A 21,335-nucleotide genomic window follows, 5' to 3' on the forward strand; every position below is an offset into this window, starting at 1 on the left:
CGACATTGCAGAAGGGATAGAAGGTAAAGTTTGTCTATTTGCAGATGATACTAAAATCTGCAACAGAGTGGACAAACTGGAAGGAGTAGAACAAATAAGACATGATTTGAGGAAGCTTGGTTGAAGATATGGCAGCTGGGATTCAATGCCAAGAAGTGCCGAGTCATGCATCTGTATGTAATGGGGGATGAAAGGCTGTTGTGCCCAGACCAAGAGAGGGACCTTGTGGTGATAGTGTATAGCGACGGCGAAGCAATGTGACAAGGCGATAGCTAAAGCCAGAAGAATGCTGGGCTGCATAGAGAGAGGAATAACCAGTAAGAAAAAGGAGATGATAATCCCCTTGTACAGGTCCTTGGTGAAGCCTCACTTAGAGTACTGTCAAGGGACAGAGACAGGATGGAGGCGGTCCAGAGAAGGGCGACCAAAATGGTGAGGGATCTCCATCAAATGTCTTAAGAGGAGAAGTTGAAGGACCTAAATATGTATACCCTGGAGGAGAGGAAGTGCAGGGGAGATACCTGAAAGGTTGTAATGATGCACAATCAACAAACCTTGATGGACCCTTGGTCTGACCCAGTATGGCATTTTCTTATGTTCTTATGCTGTTAATTAATAAGCAAAATAGCTTGAGATTTATTTAATGTTTGGGTACTTGCCAGGTTCTTATGGCCTGGATTGGCCACTGTTGGAAACAGGATAGTGGGCTTGATGGACCCTTGGTCTGACCTAGTATGGAAGGTCTTATGTTATGTTCTAAGGTGCGGTCTCACCATGGAGCGATATAAGGGTATTATGACGTTCTCCGTTTTATTCCTTCCTAATAATTCCTAGCACTCTCTTTGATTACCTTGTATTGCTCAGCATCAGTTTCAGGTTCCCTTCCCAGCTGTGGCTCCTGAGTGCTGCTGAGCCTTGTGATACAAGTTGTCAATGTAACACACATAAGCAATGCACATCTGAGATTCCCTGCCTGAGGAATAACACAGAGCAGGGACACACTAAGGAGATAATGTTCCACACTGTGCGAGCAGGTGCAAAACTCACTGCTACTTTTACCTGCCGGTTTTGTGCTAGTTTCCAAAATGAAAGTATCTGCTTACTTTCACTTTGTAAATTACTCCCAAGGAAAAAGTGTCTGCAGAGATTTGCACCTGATTTTTCTGTTGGTACTTTTTCTGGCAAAAACAATGCACATAGTTTTGGAAATGCAAAATAAACATGTTGTTGTTACCTCCCAAAATATTTTGGGATCAAAAAAAAATTCTACCTAGTTTGCTCTTAAACTTAAAAGTGGTGTAAGGTTTAGTCTGTCCCTTGAGGTTGCACTGTCAGTGCTGTGTGTGTGGTCAGCGCGCATCCTTCAGTAGATCCTCGTATACTTATTTATTTATTTATTATTTAAACGTTTTTATATACCGCACAAATGGATAATATATATCCGTCTAGGCGGTTTACAAGTGTTCAAAGCACATGCATAATTTTAAAAACAAAGACACAAACATTTATAATCAAGACAAAGATTTAAAAATTATTATAAATGGAAAGCTTGAGTGAATAGATGAGTTTTCAGTAATTTTTTAAATTCTCTGCGATTAGAAGTCAAACGGATACTTCCTTCCATGCATGGATTTTTTTTTTCTCCTGCCCTCAGGCCCAAGTACCTGGTGGTGAATGCGGACGAAGGGGAGCCGGGGACCTGCAAGGACCGTGAGATCATGCGGCACGACCCCCACAAGCTGCTGGAGGGCTGCCTGGTTGCGGGGCACAGCATGGGGGCCCGTGCTGCCTATATCTACGTCCGAGGGGAGTTTTACAACGAGGCCTCCAACTTGCAGGTGAGGGAGGGACTCCTGTCTCGTCCTCTTGCGGAAGTCTTGAGACAGAGGTTACAGCTCGCGGGTGACAGGACGCGAGGGCGCGTAGATGGGCCTGAGGTGGGGGTGGCGAGGCGATGCTGCGAATGGGTAGGTGCTTTGAGGGGGACGGTTTGAGATGGCTTCGTTGACTGTGCTTTGCCTGCTCTGTACCTGGCACGTCCCTTTTTTCCTTCCAACAGATGGCGATCCGGGAGGCGTACGAGGCAGGTCTTATCGGGAAGAATGCCTGCGGATCCGGCTACGACTTTGATGTCTTTGTGGTGCGAGGGGCGGGGGCGTACATCTGTGGCGAGGAGACGGCGCTGATCGAATCCATCGAAGGGAAGCAAGGCAAGCCGCGCCTCAAGCCGCCCTTCCCTGCTGACGTTGGTATGGACCCCTGCAAAAAACTGTACACGTAACAATGCGTAAGCAGCAGCCCTGGGAGCAACCAGATTGTTAACATGTCACAAATGACAGGTCTGGAAGGAGCCACAAAAGAGCTGACCGGTGCACATGAGTGATGTCTTCTGGGACACTTTACCTCCACAGTACAATGAGTGGGTTGTATGGAGCCTGCTTTAAAAAGAAAATCTTACAACTACTCCCTGTGTAACCGCAGCCATAACAAGTAGGGTTTCTAAGCATCACAGCCTGGGTCACAGTCAGCTATGATGGCACAAATGACTGCACTCTGCATAATCCAGCTGTATCCCAGTCTGTCCTGAATCTGGCTGCTCCCAGGGCCTTAGGGGGAGACGTTGAAAGAATTTCAAAGCTGAAAAGTGAGTAAGCAGGAAGAGATCCCTCTGCTCCAGGCTGACTGTTTGGTGCCTGTGAGGTTGCCCAGGAGCCAGTTCTCTCGTGAACGAGCTGATTGCTTCTGCTCACGCTGGGAGCTTGTCTTGCATTCCTCATTCACAGAACTGGAGCTGTCTTTGTAATCTGTGCATATTACGGTCTGATGACACAATCTGGAACCTGCTTTAGAAGCTCCCGATTTAAAAAATGTAAAGAGAACGGCAGCATATAAGATGCCTGTGGTAAATGAGAGGCAAAGACATTTTTATCTTTTTAAAATCTCTCGTTTCTGTCTCGGTGGGTATGCATGTTGATGGCCCTATTAGTTATTCTTATTCCCGCGCGATTCAGTAGGTAAAATGTGCAGCCAAGCCGCACATTTTACTTTCAGAAATTAGCACCTGCCCAAAGGTAGGCGTTAATTTCTGCCGGCACCGGGAAAGTGCACAGAAAAGCAGTAAAATCAGCTCACGGGTTGAAAACCGGACGCTCAATTTTGCCGGCATCCGGTTTCTGAACCTGTGCTGTCAGCGGGCTCGAGAACCAAAGCCGGCAAAATTGAGCGTCGGCCTTCAAACCTGCTGACAGCCGCCGCTCCGGTCAAAAAAGAGGCGCTAGGGACGCGCTAGTGTCCCTACCGCCTCCTTTTACCACGAGCCCTCATTTGAATACTGAATCGTGCGCACAGGAGAGTCACTTGCCCGCTCTCCCGCAACTTTTACTGTATCGGCCTGTTTATAAGTTATTCCATCACTAGCGATCCTTGTGCTTTCACTCCAGGTGTTTTTGGCTGCCCCACAACAGTGGCAAATGTTGAGACAGTGGCTGTGGCCCCCACGATCTGCCGGCGAGGGGGTGCCTGGTTTGCTGGGTTTGGCCGGGAAAGGAATTCAGGCACTAAACTGTTCAACATCTCCGGTCACGTTAAAAATCCATGCACGGTGGAGGAGGAGATGTCCATCCCGCTGAAGGAGCTGATAGAGAGACATGCAGGTGAGAGCATCCACTTCCTGCATGACACCCCAGGCACAACACAGCCACTCAGCCACTGTCCTCATGAACTGTGTGCTGGGGAGAGCATCCACTTCCTGCACGACACCCCAGGCACAACACAGCCACTGTCCTAATGAACTGTGTGCTGGGGAGAGCATCCACTTCCTGCATGACACCCCAGGCACAGCACAGCCACTCAGCCACTGTCCTCATGAACTGTGTGCTGGGGAGAGCATCCACTTCCTGCACGACACCCCAGGCACAGCACAGCCACTCAGCCACTGTCCTAATGAACTGTGTGCTGGGGAGAGCATCCACTTCCTGCATGACACCCCAGGCACAGCACAGCCACTCAGCCACTGTCCTCATGAACTGTGTGCTGGGGAGAGCATCCACTTCCTGCACGACACCCCAGGCACAACACAGCCACTGTCCTAATGAACTGTGTGCTGGGGAGAGCATCCACTTCCTGCACGACACCCCAGGCACAGCACAGCCACTCAGCCACTGTCCTCATGAACTGTGTGCTGGGGAGAGCATCCACTTCCTGCACGACACCCCAGGCACAGCACAGCCACTCAGCCACTGTCCTAATGAACTGTGTGCTGGGGAGAGCATCCACTTCCTGCACGACACCCCAGGCACAGCACAGCCACTCAGCCACTGTCCTCATGAACTGTGTGCTGGGGAGAGCATCCACTTCCTGCACGACACCCCAGGCACAGCACAGCCACTCAGCCACTGTCCTAATGAACTGTGTGCTGGGGAGAGCATCCACTTCCTGCACGACACCCCAGGCACAGCACAGCCACTCAGCCACTGTCCTCATGAACTGTGTGCTGGGGAGAGCATCCACTTCCTGCATGACACCCCAGGCACAGCACAGCCACTCAGCCACTGTCCTCATGAACTGTGTGCTGGGGAGAGCATCCACTTCCTGCACGACACCCCAGGCACAACACAGCCACTCAGCCACTGTCCTCATGAACTGTGTGCTGGGGAGAGCATCCACTTCCTGCACGACACCCCAGGCACAACACAGCCACTCAGCCACTGTCCTCATGAACTGTGTGCTGGGGAGAGCATCCACTTCCTGCACGACACCCCAGGCACAACACAGCCACTCAGCCACTGTCCTCATGAACTGTGTGCTGGGGAGAGCATCCACTTCCTGCACGACACCCCAGGCACAACACAGCCACTCAGCCACTGTCCTCATGAACTGTGTGCTGGGGAGAGCATCCACTTCCTGCACGACACCCTAGGCACAACACAGCCACTGTCCTAATGAACTGTGTGCTGGGGAGAGCATCCACTTCCTGCACGACACCCTAGGCACAACACAGCCACTGTCCTCATGAACTGTGTGCTGGGGAGAGCATCCACTTCCTGCATGACACCCCAGGCACAACACAGCCACTCAGCCACTGTCCTCATGAACTGTGTGCTGGGGAGAGCATCCACTTTCTGCATGACACCCGAGGCACAACACAGCCACTCAGCCACTGTCCTCATGAACTGTGTGCTGGGGAGAGCATCCACTTTCTGCATGACACCCGAGGCACAACACAGCCACTCAGCCACTGTCCTCATGAACTGTGTGCTGGGGAGAGCATCCACTTCCTGCATGACACCCCAGGCACAGCCACTCAGCCACTGTCCTCATGAACTGTGTGCTGGGGAGAGCATCCACTTCCTGCACGACACCCCAGGCACAACACAGCCACTCAGCCACTGTCCTCATGAACTGTGTGCTGGGGAGAGCATCCACTTCCTGCACGACACCCCAGGCACAACACAGCCACTCAGCCACTGTGTGCTGGGGAGAGAAGTCAGGCTGACAGCTGTGGAAACTGAAATCCTCCATACAGCATGGGCAGCAACAGTGGAAACTTCCCTCATACACATTACCCGCCCCACACACACACACACACACACCAGCAGTGCAAGCTGCTCTCACACACAAACATACACACGGCTCCACCACACAACAGGTACAGCATGGGCAGAACTAATGCAAACGTCCCTCCCTCACACACACACACCCTGCCCCACTACAGAACAGATAATAGTACAGGCAGCAGCAGTGCAAGCTTCTTTCTCTCACACATACACACTGCCCAGGCACAGCAGGAGTGCAAGCTTCCCTTACACACGCACACACCCTGCCCCACTACAGTACAGGCAATACAGGCAGCAGCAGTGCAAGCTTCTCTCACACCGCCTATGAGATGTGTCTTAATTGTGCTCATCAAGACTTAACATTTTGTTGATAAGACTCAAATTAGGTGCCACTTGCACTGGGTAGTTGTATACTAAGGTCACCAACTTGCAGAAAGCAATGCTGCCTTATAGCACTGAATACTTAAATAGCCAAGACTGAAAATTCCTCTCCAAAGTCATTAGGGAATCACAGGGATTTGTAAAGAGGGAAGACAGCGCGCACTGTTATGATAATATATAGTAAGCTTGGGCACTTAAGACGCCGTTTTACTTGCATAAAAACAAAAATTACAAAAACAGTAATAGAAAGACTTGGACCACTTGACCACTTCTTTGTGTGGAACTGTGTAGTTGAGTAAATGATTATAGGAAGTGCGCCGCTAAGTCATGACGGTGTCTTGTCTTTTTAGCAGACTGTGAAATGCACGATTTATTGCGTTTTGAATGTGCCGACCCTCACTTTTGTGTGCTATTAATATATATTAACATTAGAATGACAGGTCACATGACTACCGTGGTTCGCGGGGTTTTTTTCTGCCGACATGCCCAAGGAGCTCCCTTGCTCCCTGTGTGGCCGCGAGACAGCACGCCTGATCGGGATTTGCACTGCTCCCGGTGCCTCTCTGCCGGCGAAGACACTTCAGCAAGGATGGCGCAGGACACGTTGTGCCCGCGCCGATCCGTGGGGACAAAGGTTGCCTGGCAAGAGGGCAGTGATCCGTTCCCACTGAGTGTGGGAACAGTGGCCATTTTGGGGACTATAGCCGCGAAGCTCAGGGGGCTGTGGGTGGGGGGGGATCTCTCTCCACCGCCTCCCCCCCCCTCCTCCCCACCCGATTTGAGCCTGGAGGAGGCCTAGGGTGCCCAAGGGGGACCATCGGAGGACTGTTCTGATCCGATGGATTTGGATATGGACTGTGAGTCTCCTTTTTTGCCTGAATTTGTACTTTTGATGCACAAAACTTTTCTTGACTGCCAGGCCACGGCGTGGCCTGCTCGCAAGTGAAAGGCGGAGGAATCTTTTTCTGGCAGGAACCCTAAGCACCCAAAGTCCAGTAGGGTCTGGAGGGGAGGTCTTCGGAGGAATCGCTCCATGATGATTCTCTCTATAAAGATATTATAGGTCATGTCTGTATCCGTTTAACCTAAAGATTAGCTAATTGCTACATGATATCTCAATAGACATACGCTATCATCGCTGGAACAATACCTCTTTAATACTAATGTAAAACAAATCGAACAGTAACCAGCTGGTGGATCAATAGGAATAACAATGAAAACCCAATTCTTTAGGAATAAGTTTGCAATACCAGAGCACATAGACTGAGCCAAGGACTAGAGTAACGTTCTGAATGGCTGCTTCTTACTCCAAACGAAAGCAGAGACCCATCATAGCTGCTATGAATTTCTCCATTTGTCCATTAAACTCATGTGCAACTACTGAATTCAAGGCACTTTGCTCAGATATCAGGAGTGCTATCAAGACAATTGTTAATTTCTCTTTTGATGAAGGATATCTTTTTGCTAATTTCAAGAAAGCTTTGATTTGGCTGATTCTTAAAAACACAAAAAAAAATTAAACCCTGCTCTTGACACTTTGTGTTTTTCAAACTATCGTCCCATTTCTTCCCTGTCTTTTCTGATGAAAGTCATTGAAAGTGCTGGGTTAAAACATTTAAATGATTACATTGAGGAGCATTTAATCCTCAATCAGTACCAATTCAGTTTCCGCAGGATGTTCAGTATTGAGTCCTTATTGACCAGGTTAGATCTTTTTAGACAAGGGTTTGACAGTGGCCAAAATTATGTCTTAATTCTGTTAGACATGTTGGCTGCATTTTATACCCTCAACCACCAGATATTATCTTGGCTAAGGGATATCGGACTCTATAGCACAGTCTTGAGCTGGTTTTCCTCCTATCTCACAAAATATTCCTACAAGGTGAGAACTGGCTGTTCAACTTCCTCCTGTTACTCAGTTGGTACATGTATGCCACAGGGATCAGCTCTTTCTGCAGCCCTATTTAATATCTATTTCTTTATCATCTCTCTCTCTCTATCTGTATCATCCTTCGTTTTCAGCCCACCGCAGGAAATTTCGTTTTCCCGCGGTTCGGGCCTTTTTTTTTTTTTTGGGGAAAAGTCATTTTTCGGGTTAGTGCGTGCTAACATTTTAGTGTTAGTGCGCACTAAAGGGAGTTAGCGCGCACTAACTCCTGTTAGTGCGCACTAACCCGAAAAACAATTTTTCCCAAAATTTCAGGAAAAACCCGATCGTTTTTCGTTGAAATTGTCCAATTTGGCAACAGTGAATGCACATCTCTAGCATATATATATATTTCATTTCATTTATTAAAATGTATTAATCGCTTAACACAACAAAATTGTGGCCTAGGTGATTTACAATAGAACATACATAAAATAGTATCAAAAACAAACACCAAAAATATCACAGACAACAGCACTGAATTCTAAATAGGTATGGCTTGATGGACCCTTGGTCTGACCCAGTTTGGCAATTTCTTATGTATAGGTTAATGCCCTGTACTAGCAGATGGAGAGAGAGGTCACAGTCTTCTTCTGTGACATCATCACTAGTTGTTACCATGGTGCAGCTCCAGCAGATGGCAGTATTCTCTGTCTCCAGCAGATGGTAGAACATGCTGTTTTGGTGCAGTAGGATATTTGCCTTCCAGATTTGAGGTTTTTCTCTTTCTGATTAAGTATTTAGAGCCTTGTTTTACTGCTCTAGTAGTCGGGAGTAGTTCCGGAGAACTGGAGAGCGGCAGATGTGGCTCCCGTTCATAACAGTGGAAGTAGGGAGAAGGCTGGGAACTACAGGCCAGTTAGTCTGTGATGAGCAAATTAATGGAATCGCTGCTAAAACAGAGGATCGTGTAGTTTTTGGAATTCAGTGGATTGCATGATCTGAGGAAGCATGGTTTAACTAGAGGTAAATCTCATTAGACAAATCTGATCCATTTCTTTGATTGGGTGACCAGAGAGATGGATCAAGGGGGAGTACTAGATGTAGTGCACTTGGATTTAAGTAAAGCCTTTGACAAGGTTCTGCACAGGAGAATTAAAAATAAATTGTGCGCCCTTGGTAATGGAGTCTAGAATAACTAATTGGGTTAGAAATTGACTGAGTGGGAGGTGGCAAAGGGTAGTGATAAATAGAGTTTTCTCTGAGGGGGGGTGCGTTACTAGCAGTGAGCCTCATGGATCAGTTCTGGGACCGATTCTTTTTCAACATTTTTGTGAGCGACATAGCGGAAGGATTGTCAGGATAGATTTGTCTTTTTGCTGATGATTTCAAAAATTTGCACAGGATAGACAGCCAAGAAGGTCTGAAAATGGGAGGGATCTAGCAAAGTTTGAGGAATGGTCTAGAGACTGGCAGCTAAGATTTATTGCTAAAAAATCCACAGTAATGCATTTAGTATACAAAAACCCAAGAGAGAGGGTACAGTATTAGAGGTGAAATTCTTCTGAGCACAAAAGAAGAGTGGGATCTGGAGGTGAGTAATGGGGTAAGCCTCAGACTACTCCTCTGGCCTTTCGGGTCTTTCACGGGCCGAGGCGTGAACCCATTGGACCACTGTCAGATTGTCACTGCCTGATCTAGCAGATCTGGCTTTGACAGGTGGCAGCAGACGCAAGATGGCAGTGTGCAGAACCAAGGGAAAGAAGTAAACAGGCAAGGGTCAGGACAGGCGGAGTCCATTCAAAGAGAAGAGATGTCAGGCCAAGGTCAGTGCGGGTGGCAAACTGAGTGAGGTCAGAAAAGTCCGGGTCAAAACAAAGTAGGAACGTGAAGAAGCGAATACTCCAGTTCAAAAATAACAGGAGATGTTGGTCAGGCAATTGTTGATGCGAACTGGGCTTCCTTAAATAAGCTAAATAATGCTTATGTCCTCAAGGTCTGCCACAGGACTTCCTGTCTTCAGGTGCTATAAAGCACAATACTTCCTGGGTGTGCCCCTAATCAGCTATAGGATGCAGGGCAAAACCAGGATTCTCTAAGCCATACTGGAAGGCCGCAGGGGAGCGCAGGACATCACATTGGAACCAGTACAGAAAGGTACTAAGGGCCAGCCGCATTGCAAGTCGCTTGGGTTGAAGACATGTTACAAGGGGTTCTGATGATCTTAAAGTGGCCAAACAGGTGGATAAAGTGACAGCAAAAACCAGAAAGATGCTTGGCTGTATAGGTAGAGGAATGGTCAGAGGAAAAAGGGAGGGGATAGTGCGCCTGTATAGGTTCCTGGTGAGGCCTAATTTGGAATACTGTGTACACTTCTGGAGACCACACCTCCAAAAGGATATAAAACGGTTAGAGTTGGTCTAGAGGGTAGCAACTAAAATGATCAGTGGTCTTTCTGTCTTTCTTCTAATGGGGATAGACTAAAATGATCAGTGGTCTTTCTGTCTTTCTTCTAATGGGGATAGACTAAAATGATCAGTGGTCTTTCTGTCTTTCTTCTAATGGGGATAGACTAAAATGATCAGTGGTCTTTCTGTCTTTCTTCTAATGGGGATAGACTAAAATGATCAGTGGTCTTTCTGTCTTTCTTCTAGTGGGGATAGACTAAAATGATCAGTGGTCTTTCTGTCTTTCTTCTAATGGGGATAGACTAAAATGATCAGTGGTCTTTCTGTCTTCTAGTGGGGATAGACTAAAATGATCAGTGGTCTTTCTGTCTTTCTTCTAGTGGGGATAGACTAAAATGATCAGTGGTCTTTCTGTCTTTCTTCTAATGGGGATAGACTAAAATGATCAGTGGTCTTTCTGTCTTTCTTCTAATGGGGATAGACTAAAATGATCAGTGGTCTTTCTGTCTTTCTTCTAGTGGGGATAGACTAAAATGATCAGTGGTCTTTCTGTCTTTCTTCTAGTGGGGATAGACTAAAATGATCAGTGGTCTTTCTGTCTTTCTTCTAATGGGGATAGACTAAAATGATCAGTGGTCTTTCTGTCTTTCTTCTAATGGGGATAGACTAAAATGATCAGTGGTCTTTCTGTCTTTCTTCTAATGGGGATAGACTAAAATGATCAGTGGTCTTTCTGTCTTCTAGTGGGGATAGACTAAAATGATCAGTGGTCTTTCTGTCTTTCTTCTAGTGGGGATAGACTAAAATGATCAGTGGTCTTTCTGTCTTTCTTCTAGTGGGGATAGACTAAAATGATCAGTGGTCTTTCTGTCTTTCTTCTAATGGGGATAGACTAAAATGATCAGTGGTCTTTCTGTCTTTCTTCTAGTGGGGATAGACTAAAATGATCAGTGGTCTTTCTGTCTTTCTTCTAATGGGGATAGACTAAAATGATCAGTGGTCTTTCTGTCTTTCTTCTAGTGGGGATAGACTAAAATGATCAGTGGTCTTTCTGTCTTTCTTCTAATGGGGATAGACTAAAATGATCAGTGGTCTTTCTGTCTTTCTTCTAATGGGGATAGACTAAAATGATCAGTGGTCTTTCTGTCTTTCTTCTAATGGGGATAGACTAAAATGATCAGTGGTCTTTCTGTCTTTCTTCTAATGGGGATAGACTAAAATGATCAGTGGTCTTTCTGTCTTTCTTCTAATGGGGATAGACTAAAATGATCAGTGGTCTTTCTGTCTTTCTTCTAATGGGGATAGACTAAAATGATCAGTGGTCTTTCTGTCTTTCTTCTAGTGGGGATAGACTAAAATGATCAGTGGTCTTTCTGTCTTCTAGTGGGGATAGACTAAAATGATCAGTGGTCTTTCTGTCTTTCTTCTAGTGGGGATAGACTAAAATGATCAGTGGTCTTTCTGTCTTTCTTCTAGTGGGGATAGACTAAAATGATCAGTGGTCTTTCTGTCTTTCTTCTAATGGGGATAGACTAAAATGATCAGTGGTCTTTCTGTCTTTCTTCTAATGGGGATAGACTAAAATGATCAGTGGTCTTTCTGTCTTTCTTCTAATGGGGATAGACTAAAATGATCAGTGGTCTTTCTGTCTTTCTTCTAATGGGGATAGACTAAAATGATCAGTGGTCTTTCTGTCTTTCTTCTAATGGGGATAGACTAAAATGATCAGTGGTCTTTCTGTCTTCTAGTGGGGATAGACTAAAATGATCAGTGGTCTTTCTGTCTTTCTTCTAGTGGGGATAGACTAAAATGATCAGTGGTCTTTCTGTCTTTCTTCTAGTGGGGATAGACTAAAATGATCAGTGGTCTTTCTGTCTTTCTTCTAGTGGGGATAGACTTAAAGATCTAAACATGAATATCTAGAAGAAAGGTAATGTAGAAGAGATATAATAGAGACATTTAAGTATCTTAAAGTTTCCATGCACTGTATGTGAGCCTCTTTCAAAGGAAAGAAGGTTCTAGCATAAGGGGGCAATTTTCAATGCGAGGGCTTCTGTTTTAGACCATGTGACATGTGCTGCTACTTAACTGGTGCATTTTATACGAGAAGCCAAGCGGTGCTCATTACCTTTGTCGCTAGCAAATCTTCCCGACTGCTCTGCAGCCTGTTCAGTTCTTCCCACAGCCCAGAGTATTTACTGTTGCCATCTCACAGGCCTCCTCGTTAATCAGCGCAGTAATATACAGCAGAGCCCTCGCTGCACTAGGGATTCACTGGGGCAGTCTTCCCCTGCCTCTCTACCAGATCACGGCACAACATCCCAGTTCTGCAAGCAGCAGGAGGACTTCTAGTGCTCAAAGCAGAGTCACGGTGGTCCCCTGGGGCCACTCGGGAACCGTGCAGAGGGAACACTGCGGAAGGCCCCTACACTTTGGGCCAATCTGGCAGCCACTACGGTTGGCACAGTAAGGTCTTATTAAAGTAATGCCTCACTCGGGGGCCTTCTAGCTTCGCAGTAGGAGAGGGTTTTTTTTTATTTAGGAGAGAAAAGCTTAGGCAGTAATTTTCTTAGTGGCTCTCTTCCCCAGAGATCTTACAGCCCAAGTCCAGGAGTTTAAATGAAACATAGAAATGATGGCAGAAAATGACTCGCAGAAGGACACACAAATTGCTATGCAAAGGAATGAAACGAGATCTCCTTGGGCACAGCTCAATGCTGTCAGTCTTATCACTGTATGGGGACATGGCCGACTTTGGATCCTCTCGTATTAAAAAGATGCAGAGAACTGTCAGTCCTTGCAAATTCGCTGCCTCCCCTCCCAGCTTCACCCAGGAGCTGTGTATTCTGGTGCTAGGGTTTAGCAGCAGTGCAGCAGGGTTGGAGACCAGGTTTTCTGTATTGCCAGCGAGATATAAGCTCTGTGGGACAGGTATCATCTGAACTCATGGTTTCTCCTGTCCTCTGCATAAGATGCTGATAGTGCTCTGTAAATAAGCAATGCTGTTCTCTTTCCCTGTTGCATTTTCCTTCAGTTCATTGCATGCATGATGCAGCTCCTGAAACGCATTGTGTGTGCTCTCTTTGTAGGGGGTGTTACCGGGGGCTGGGATAACCTCCTGGCTGTGATTCCTGGCGGCTCCTCCACGCCCCTCATCCCCAAGTCAGTTTGTGAGACAGTGATGATGGACTTTGATGCTCTAGTCCAAGCACAGACGGGGCTGGGGACTGCTGCTGTCATTGTCATGGATAAGTCGGTAAGTAGGAACCTGTCATCATACGATGGATACAACTTCAAAGATCGTTAGCAGTGTCAGTGCACGGCAGCACGGACATAGCCCCCCCCCCCCCCCCCCCCCCCCCCCCGATATGATAGAGGTCTATAAAATCATAAGAGGACAAGAACGGGTAAATGTGAATGGGTATTTACTCTCACCGATAATATAAGGACTAGGGGATACTTTATGAAGTTAGCAAGTAGCACATTTAAAACATATTGGAGAAATGTAATTATCGCTCAGTTAAGCTCTGGAATTCATTGCCAGTGGATGTGGTTAAGGCAGTTAGCATAGCTGGGTTTAAAAAAGGTTTGGGCAAATTCCTGCAAGAGGTCCATAAAGTGCTGTTTTAACAAGTTGGCTTAGAGAAAGCCACTGCTTATTACCGGCATTAGTAGGATGGGATCTGTTTAATGTTTGGGTATTGCCAGGTGATTGTATCCTGGATTGGACACTTTTGGAAATAGGATGCCAGGCTTGATGAACCCTTGGTCTGATTCAGCATGGCAACATCCTATGTTCTTATGTACCCCCTGCAGTGAAAAGGTATCTGAATGTGACACATCTGTCTGCCCCGGCAGGGTGAGTGTGCTGAATGTTGGATGCTTAGCTGCTTTAGTTACGGAAGAGTTAACAGGAGTGGAAAGGCAGAAATCCACCCCCACTTTTGAATATTATTCTCTATTTTTGCTGATGATCTCCAGTGACATGCTGTCACCACTGTGTACCCTCGGTGTGAAAAATCACAAGTTTTACAATGCATGGCTAGAAAATTCTGTTACTGAGCAAGTGAGTAATGAGTGTCAGATCCTAAGGAGAGAGTGGGGTAGCGCCTGAGAGTAACGCTGCTTCTTCAGCTTGATGCAGAAGACAGACGCAGCTCTAGATGGTTAGCAACTGAGGGGCTGATCCAATAAACTGCGCCTAGACTGGGGCACGGGTTTTGCACGTGCTAGCTAGCGCCAGATGCGGTAAGATCAGCGCATCCAAGACGCGCGCCTTAACAAACGCGAACCCAATAGCACCCGTCGGATATTAATTGCATGTAGATGAGGACATTACCTATTACTCCCGATGCAGTAAAGTGCAGGGCACCCAACGCACATTTTTTTTAACATGGCAAATCTAACTCCAGCCTTGGAGGTGGAGTGAAGTCAGCTTGCAGTCAAGGGTTCATGAAAAACATTTTAAAAAACAGGTTATTTTTTGAGTCAGTTTTTTATCCTTCAATGCTCTGACATAAGAATACTGCCACCTGCTGGAGCTGCACCGTGGTAACAGTCAGTGATGATGTCACAGAAGAAGGCGGGTCCTCTGTCTCCATCTGCTGGTAGGGGGAGTAAAACCACCCATGTGGACTGGTGTAGCAGGAAAAGCGGGTAAGTGTGTCCTCCCCCTTACGTATCATTGTGACACTGATGGAGAAAAATAATTGTATACACGTTATTGATTTCCACACAATTTGGATGTCTGTAGCAAAGGGCGCCTAATATTTTGTTGATGTTGCTGAATGAATTATGGTAAAAAAAAAAAAGAAGAAGCAGGATCAAAACGGTTGCTCGTATTGAGCGCTCATTGCAGTAACCTGTTGAGCGCTCTGGACACTCAGTTTTCCGTTAGCAGGCTCTTTTTTAACGCGGCATTTCATTGAAATATTGCATTGGGAGACCAGGGGCTGTGGCTGTGCACGCTCAGTACGAGTGCCTGTTTTCAGCACGCATCTTATTATCGGCCCCTGAGTTAGGCTGCAGGGACTGCTCTGGAAAAGTGGCACCAGTGGTTGCTTGCCCAGATGTATATTTCTTTGGGGTTTAGTGTACTCTGTAAGCTCCTTGGTTAAGAGGTTTAAATCCAATTTGGCCAGATGTCTTCTGTTGAAGTTTTGTCGGTGGTCGGGGAATTATTTGTACGGGAAGTGCAGTTCATAGCAGCAGGAGTGAAAAGTGCTCACTGGTGCAATTCTGTGGAAAAGCTACCTGTTCTTGTAAATACAAGAGGCTATAGCCCTGAGCATACTGGGTGTGACAGGAGAGGAGAGGGAGTAACTTGTCTTGGCTTGTTTGTGAATTCCTGCTCTCCTTTCTCAGTTCCTTGACCTTTTCTATCCCAACCTTGTTTATCTGATTGTCTCTTCATTTTATCCACAGACAGACATTGTACGAGCCATTGCTCGTCTTATTGAATTCTACAAACACGAGAGCTGTGGGCAGTGCACGCCGTGCCGAGAGGGTGCGTATAGCATGCATGCACACTATCACACTGCTAGTGCATGGTGTGCGGGGATGGTGAGCCATACCACATACACTCTCCATCCCATCACCAGTGCTGACTGTTCTCGGAGGGAGAGTATACCACACATGCATTCCATGACAGCACCAGTGCACACCATGCCGAGAGGGTGAGTATAGCACCACATACACTCTCCATCCCGTGCCGAGAGGGTGCGTATAGCATGCATGCACACTATCACACTGCTAGTGCATGGTGTGCGGGGATGGTGAGCCATACCACATACACTCTCCATCCCATCACCAGTGCTGACTGTTCTTGGAGGGAGAGTAAACCACACATGCATTCCATGACAGCACCAGTGCACACCATGCCGAGAGGGTGAGTATAGCACCACATACACTCTCCATCCCGTGCCGAGAGGGTGCGTATAGCATGCATGCACACTATCACACTGCTAGTGCATGGTGTGCGGGGATGGTGAGCCATACCACATACACTCTCCATCCCATCACCAGTGCTGACTGTTCTTGGAGGGAGAGTATACCACACATGCATTCCATGACAGCACCAGTGCACACCATGCCGAGAGGGTGAGTATAGCACCACATACACTCTCCATCCCGTGCCGAGAGGGTGCGTATAGCATGCATGCACACTATCACACTGCTAGTGCATGGTGTGCGGGGATGGTGAGCCATACCACATACACTCTCCATCCCATCACCAGTGCTGACTGTTCTTGGAGGGAGAGTAAACCACACATGCATTCCATGACAGCACCAGTGCACACCATGCCGAGAGGGTGAGTATAGCACCACATACACTCTCCATCCCGTGCCGAGAGGGTGCGTATAGCATGCATGCACACTATCACACTGCTAGTGCATGGTGTGCGGGGATGGTGAGCCATACCACATACACTCTCCATCCCATCACCAGTGCTGACTGTTCTTGGAGGGAGAGTATACCACACATGCATTCCATGACACCACCAGTGCACACTATGCCGAGAGGGTGAACATAGCACCACACACACTCTCCTCAACGCTGCCAGTGCTGCAAGGGTGATCATACCATATATATGCACCTCTGTCACACAACGCTGGTGCACACCATGCTGGGATGGTCAATATATCAATATATAACACACACTCAATTTCTGCCCAGCCTTCCTCCATGTCGGCATGCCATGTCAGGGCAGTGATTATATGATGGTGTAATATATGCTCACGATCTTATTCTGATTAACACAATTTGCCTGCACTTGGCTGTTTAGTTTGTAATATTCTTAGCAGCATATAAAGACGTCACCTATGTCTCATTGGCTGCCATGTTCCTTTTTATTTTAGGTGTTGATTGGATGAACAAAGTCATGTGGCGCTTTGTCAAAGGAGATGCTCGAGTGGCTGAGATCGACATGCTGTGGGAGATTAGCAAACAGATTGAGGGACACACCATCTGTGCGCTGGGAGACGGAGCTGCGTGGCCTGTGCAGGTACCATAGGAAGAAGGGAGAGAGTGCATCGGTGACTTGTGGGCTGGGTGCATCTGTGACCTGCGGGGGTAGGTAACGTGTGGGACTTAGTCTGTATAAGCTGTAAAGTCAGCTGGTTTATGTAGTAGGTGAGAGGAAAGCTTTTTTTTCACCCGCTGTGTCAGTGAATTATAGATACTGCAGGGGTTACTGCTTGAAGCACCTTCCTGCTGCCACTGCAGTTACATTTACAGTTTGTTCCAGATGATTACAGTTTACATCTGGTCAGGGTCACAGCCCATTTTCTAAGCAAGCCTTGAAGGTCTGCAGGTACAGAAGGGCCAGAATTCGGTAAAGCAGGCAGCAGCAACCTTATCTGGGTGAAGGTCCTTGGATAACTTTAGTCAGATATTCAGTAGCTCAAGTCTTCTACTGAATGTACTTGGCTAACAAAGTTTTTTGGGTAACGCCTCTGCTGGCTGACTTTCAAAATAATCGTTTTTAATTTTCAGATTGAGCTACTAATGTCCAGCAGCCGTTAGGACCCTTTCCTCCCAATCCCCAGAAGCCAAAAGGTTTAGCGGGTCGAGCTGGTCCCCCCTCTCGATCTCCAAAGGAGAAACCTGGTGGCAGGCTGAGGGACTCTCCTCTTTCCCCCATCATCCGAAGATTAAAATGTTAACCCACTGAGCAGGTCCCCTCTCCTCACTCCACCCTCACCTGCTGACCCCCGAAAGGTCTTGTATCGGCCAGCGGGAGGAGGCGAGGCTCCTTCCTTCTCCCAGCAGATAACATTTTAATCTTCTGCTGATGGGGGGAGGGGGGCCGGGTCCTTCAGCGCACTACGTTTTCTCCTCTGGGAATCAGTAGGAGGGAGGGCTGGATCGGGCTGCTGGGGATGGGTGCAGGAGACATCGGCTGCTGCTCACCAAACTTGGTTTGGTTTGGTTTTTTTTTTTGGGTGGGGTGCGGACTGCTTTACAGTTATCCAGCTAACTTTAGGATTGTTTTTTAACGATTTGATAGTGCCCAGGAGCACCCCTGCACTGCTCTTTTTATCCAGTTAAGTTTCAGCCGTGTAATGACTTGCATGGCTAGGAGGGAAATTAAGAACTTGAGGTTCCTTATCAGTCCAGACAAGTGGGATGTGTCCTCCGGCCAGCAGATGGCGACAGAGATAAAAAGCTCAGAGCTGACTTCACACCCATATAAGGGTCTTGCGCTGCCTCAGCCCTTCAGTATTTGTCTCTATGGTGCTGCAGCTACATAGGTGGCTGTACTGATGAATTGACCTGCCTTTCCCTCTCGTGGGATCTGACTCCATGGGATGTGAGTTCCTGCACCGGAGAGGAGTTTCCCAGTGGCTTTCTTTCCCTCGGTGGATTCAGCAGCAGGAGCTGCGGACCAGGCTCCATGGGCAGCAGCCCTGGTACAATAGGAGCCGAAGAAGGAGGAAGAAGAAAAGTAACAGAAGAAGAAAGAGGTATGGCAGACGAGTGAGATAATCAAATTTGCAGATGACACAAAATTGTGCAGAGTAGTTAAATCACAAGCAGATTGTGATAAATTGCAGGAAGACCTTGTGAGACTGGAAAATTGGGCATCCAAATGGCAGATGAAATTTAATGTGGATAAGTGCAAGGTGATGCATATAGGGAAAAATAACCCATGCTATAATTACACAATGTTGGGTTCCATATTAGGTGCTACAACCCAAGAAAGAAATCTAGGTGTCATAGTGGATAACACATTGAAATCGTCGGTTCAGTGTGCTGCAGCAGTCAAAAAAGCAAACAGAATGATGGGAATTATTAGAAAAGGAATGATGAATAAAACGGAAAATGTCATAATGCCTCTGTATCGCTCCATGGTGAGACCTCACCTTGAATACTGTGTACAATTCTGGTCGCGGCATCTCAAAAAAGATATAGTTGTGATGGAGAAGGTACAGAGAAGGGCAACCAAAATGATAAAGGGGATGGAACAGCTCCCCTATGAGGAAAGACTAAAGAGATTAGGACTTTTCAGCTTGGAGAAGAGACAGCTAAGGGGGGGATATGATAGAGGTGTTTAAAATCATGAGAGGTCTTGAACGTGTAGATGTGACTTGGTTATTTACACTTTCGATTAATAGAAGGACTAGGGGCCATTCCAGGAAGTTAGCAAGTAGCATATTTAAGACTAATCGGAGAAAGTTCTTTTTTACTCAACGCACAATTAAACTCTGGAATTTGTTGCCAGAGGATGTGGTTAGTGCAGTTAGTATAGCTGTGTTTAAAAAAGGATTGGATAAGTTCTTGGAGGAGAAGTCCATTACCTGCTATTAAGTTCACTTAGAGAATAGCCACTGCCATTAGCAATGGTTACATGAAATAGACTTAGTTTTTGGGTACTTGCCAGGTTCTTATGGCCTGGATTGGCCACTGTTGGAAACAGGATGCTGGGCTTGATGGACCCTTGGTCTGACCCAGTATGGCATTTTCTTATGTTCTTATGGTCCACGCTGAAAGCAGACCTTTGAGTGGGAATTCTTGTTCCTGGGCTATGATGACCAGGGAGTGAACATTTGTGATGGTATCACGTTTTTAGTTATAATTGTGATTTGGAAACCAAAACTAACAATTGCCTTTGGTTATTTTTAGCTTTGGCATAGGATACTGAAGAGCTGAGGCAGCACCAGCCCTTATATGGGAATGAAGTCAGTTCTGAGTTGTTGTTTTTCTCTCTGCCTCCATCTGCTGGCTGGAGGACATATCCCACTTGTCTGGACTGGTCTGTCAGGACTCAAGGAAAGGTAATTACAGGTAAGAATCTAAAAGAACCTTTGTCCAGCTGAATCCCAAATTTTGGATATTGACTTCAGAGAGCTTTGCACACTGGTTTCCATTTGTTTCTTTAGTGGTCGTGTAATGACTGCTGAGTCCCAGACCTGGTTGTACAGGCCTCAGTGGCTGCAGAAGTTGCTGGTCGGTTTTTTTTTGTTTTTTGGGAGGAGTCAAAGCCAAAGAATTCCTGTCATGGCATTTACTAGACTTTTTTGTTTACTGCAAGTTCTGTCAAAAATACATTTTCTGATGAATTTTCGTACTGGCTTTTGATGAAAGGAGTTTGCAGTGCGCTAACATCCATCTCCAGGCTGTAAGATTGCCGGGAGTGTAAATTAAGGGTGTTTAGCTTTGTAAGGAATGGGGTACACGAGGAAATGACTGAGAGGAGGGTGAAGAAACTGGAGTCCTGGAGAGAGGAGCTAGGCTCCAGCAGAAGAGGAAAGGAGCTGAGAGGGCCAGAAGGGTGATGTATGTCCCAGCTATGTAAAGGCCGCCCCACACTGATCTCACAAATCCCCTGAAGAGGACTTGGTTTATGCTGACTGATATCTCTCTGCTTCTGTCTTCCCCCAGGGTCTGATCCGACACTTCCGCCCAGAGCTGGAGAAGAGGATGAAACAATACGAGGAATCCAAGGCCCGGCAGGCAAGCGCATGAGAGAGAGGGTGAGGGGGACTCAGGATCCCCTCCTGTCACCTGACTAAGGACTTCGAGGGCATCCAACACCTTTTGGCTTTTCCTGCTGTTTATCGACCGGGCCCAGCACTGATATAGGATACGTAACCTCTTTGCATCCCGTGTCCCAGAGTGAGAGCTCGCCTTTGCCGGAGGCTCCGAAGGGACAAGGAAAGTGGTGTGTGTGTGTGTGTTTTGGAAATAAATTTAAGCTTTAAACCTTAGGAATCTTTTCAGTCTCTCTTAACTATGCCTTTTATTAAAAGGCCCACTTAATACAGGGAGCAAAAGCTATAGACAATCCCAACCTGAGTCATAAATGCAGTGAAGGAGACTTCGATACCTTAACAGTTGTATCAGCAAAGGAGGGGGAAACTCGTATTCTTGCTGGCCACGTCACTAAAAAGAGAAATGGTGCTCCCTGTAATCATCTGCCCCTTGAATACTTTATTGAATTAAAAATTGCGTCATGATGCTTTAAGGGGAACAATTTTTAAAACAGCAAGGGCATTTGTAGAGCCTGCAGGTGCTTTAACTTGTGAAATGTGCAGCAGGTCATGAAGGAAAGTCAGGGCCTGCTCTCTCTTACAGGCCGATGCAGTACCATGCCCTCGCCACAGCGCAGGGCTCACCACACG

The 21,335-nt window shown here is 46.9% G+C and overlaps 1 protein-coding gene across 3 annotated transcripts in view; it reads left to right on the plus strand.

Moving 5' to 3' along the window:
* Positions 1-20,921, plus strand: part of NDUFV1 (NADH:ubiquinone oxidoreductase core subunit V1) — a 32,479-nt gene extending 11,558 nt beyond the window's left edge. For all 3 annotated transcript variants that reach the window (XM_029575936.1, XM_029575938.1, XM_029575939.1), the window contains exons 5-11: positions 1,655-1,838; positions 2,060-2,249; positions 3,441-3,653; positions 13,301-13,467; positions 15,636-15,717; positions 17,070-17,215; positions 20,596-20,921. In XM_029575936.1, the coding sequence (XP_029431796.1) occupies positions 1,655-1,838; positions 2,060-2,249; positions 3,441-3,653; positions 13,301-13,467; positions 15,636-15,717; positions 17,070-17,215; positions 20,596-20,679 (1,066 nt within the window). In that variant the 3' untranslated portion in view covers positions 20,680-20,921. The remainder of the gene's footprint in view (positions 1-1,654; positions 1,839-2,059; positions 2,250-3,440; positions 3,654-13,300; positions 13,468-15,635; positions 15,718-17,069; positions 17,216-20,595) is intronic.
* The last annotated feature ends 414 nt before the right edge of the window (positions 20,922-21,335 follow it).

This window comes from Rhinatrema bivittatum, chromosome 13 (genome assembly GCF_901001135.1).
Source record: "Rhinatrema bivittatum chromosome 13, aRhiBiv1.1, whole genome shotgun sequence".
Classification (NCBI taxonomy): Eukaryota; Metazoa; Chordata; class Amphibia; order Gymnophiona; family Rhinatrematidae; genus Rhinatrema; species Rhinatrema bivittatum.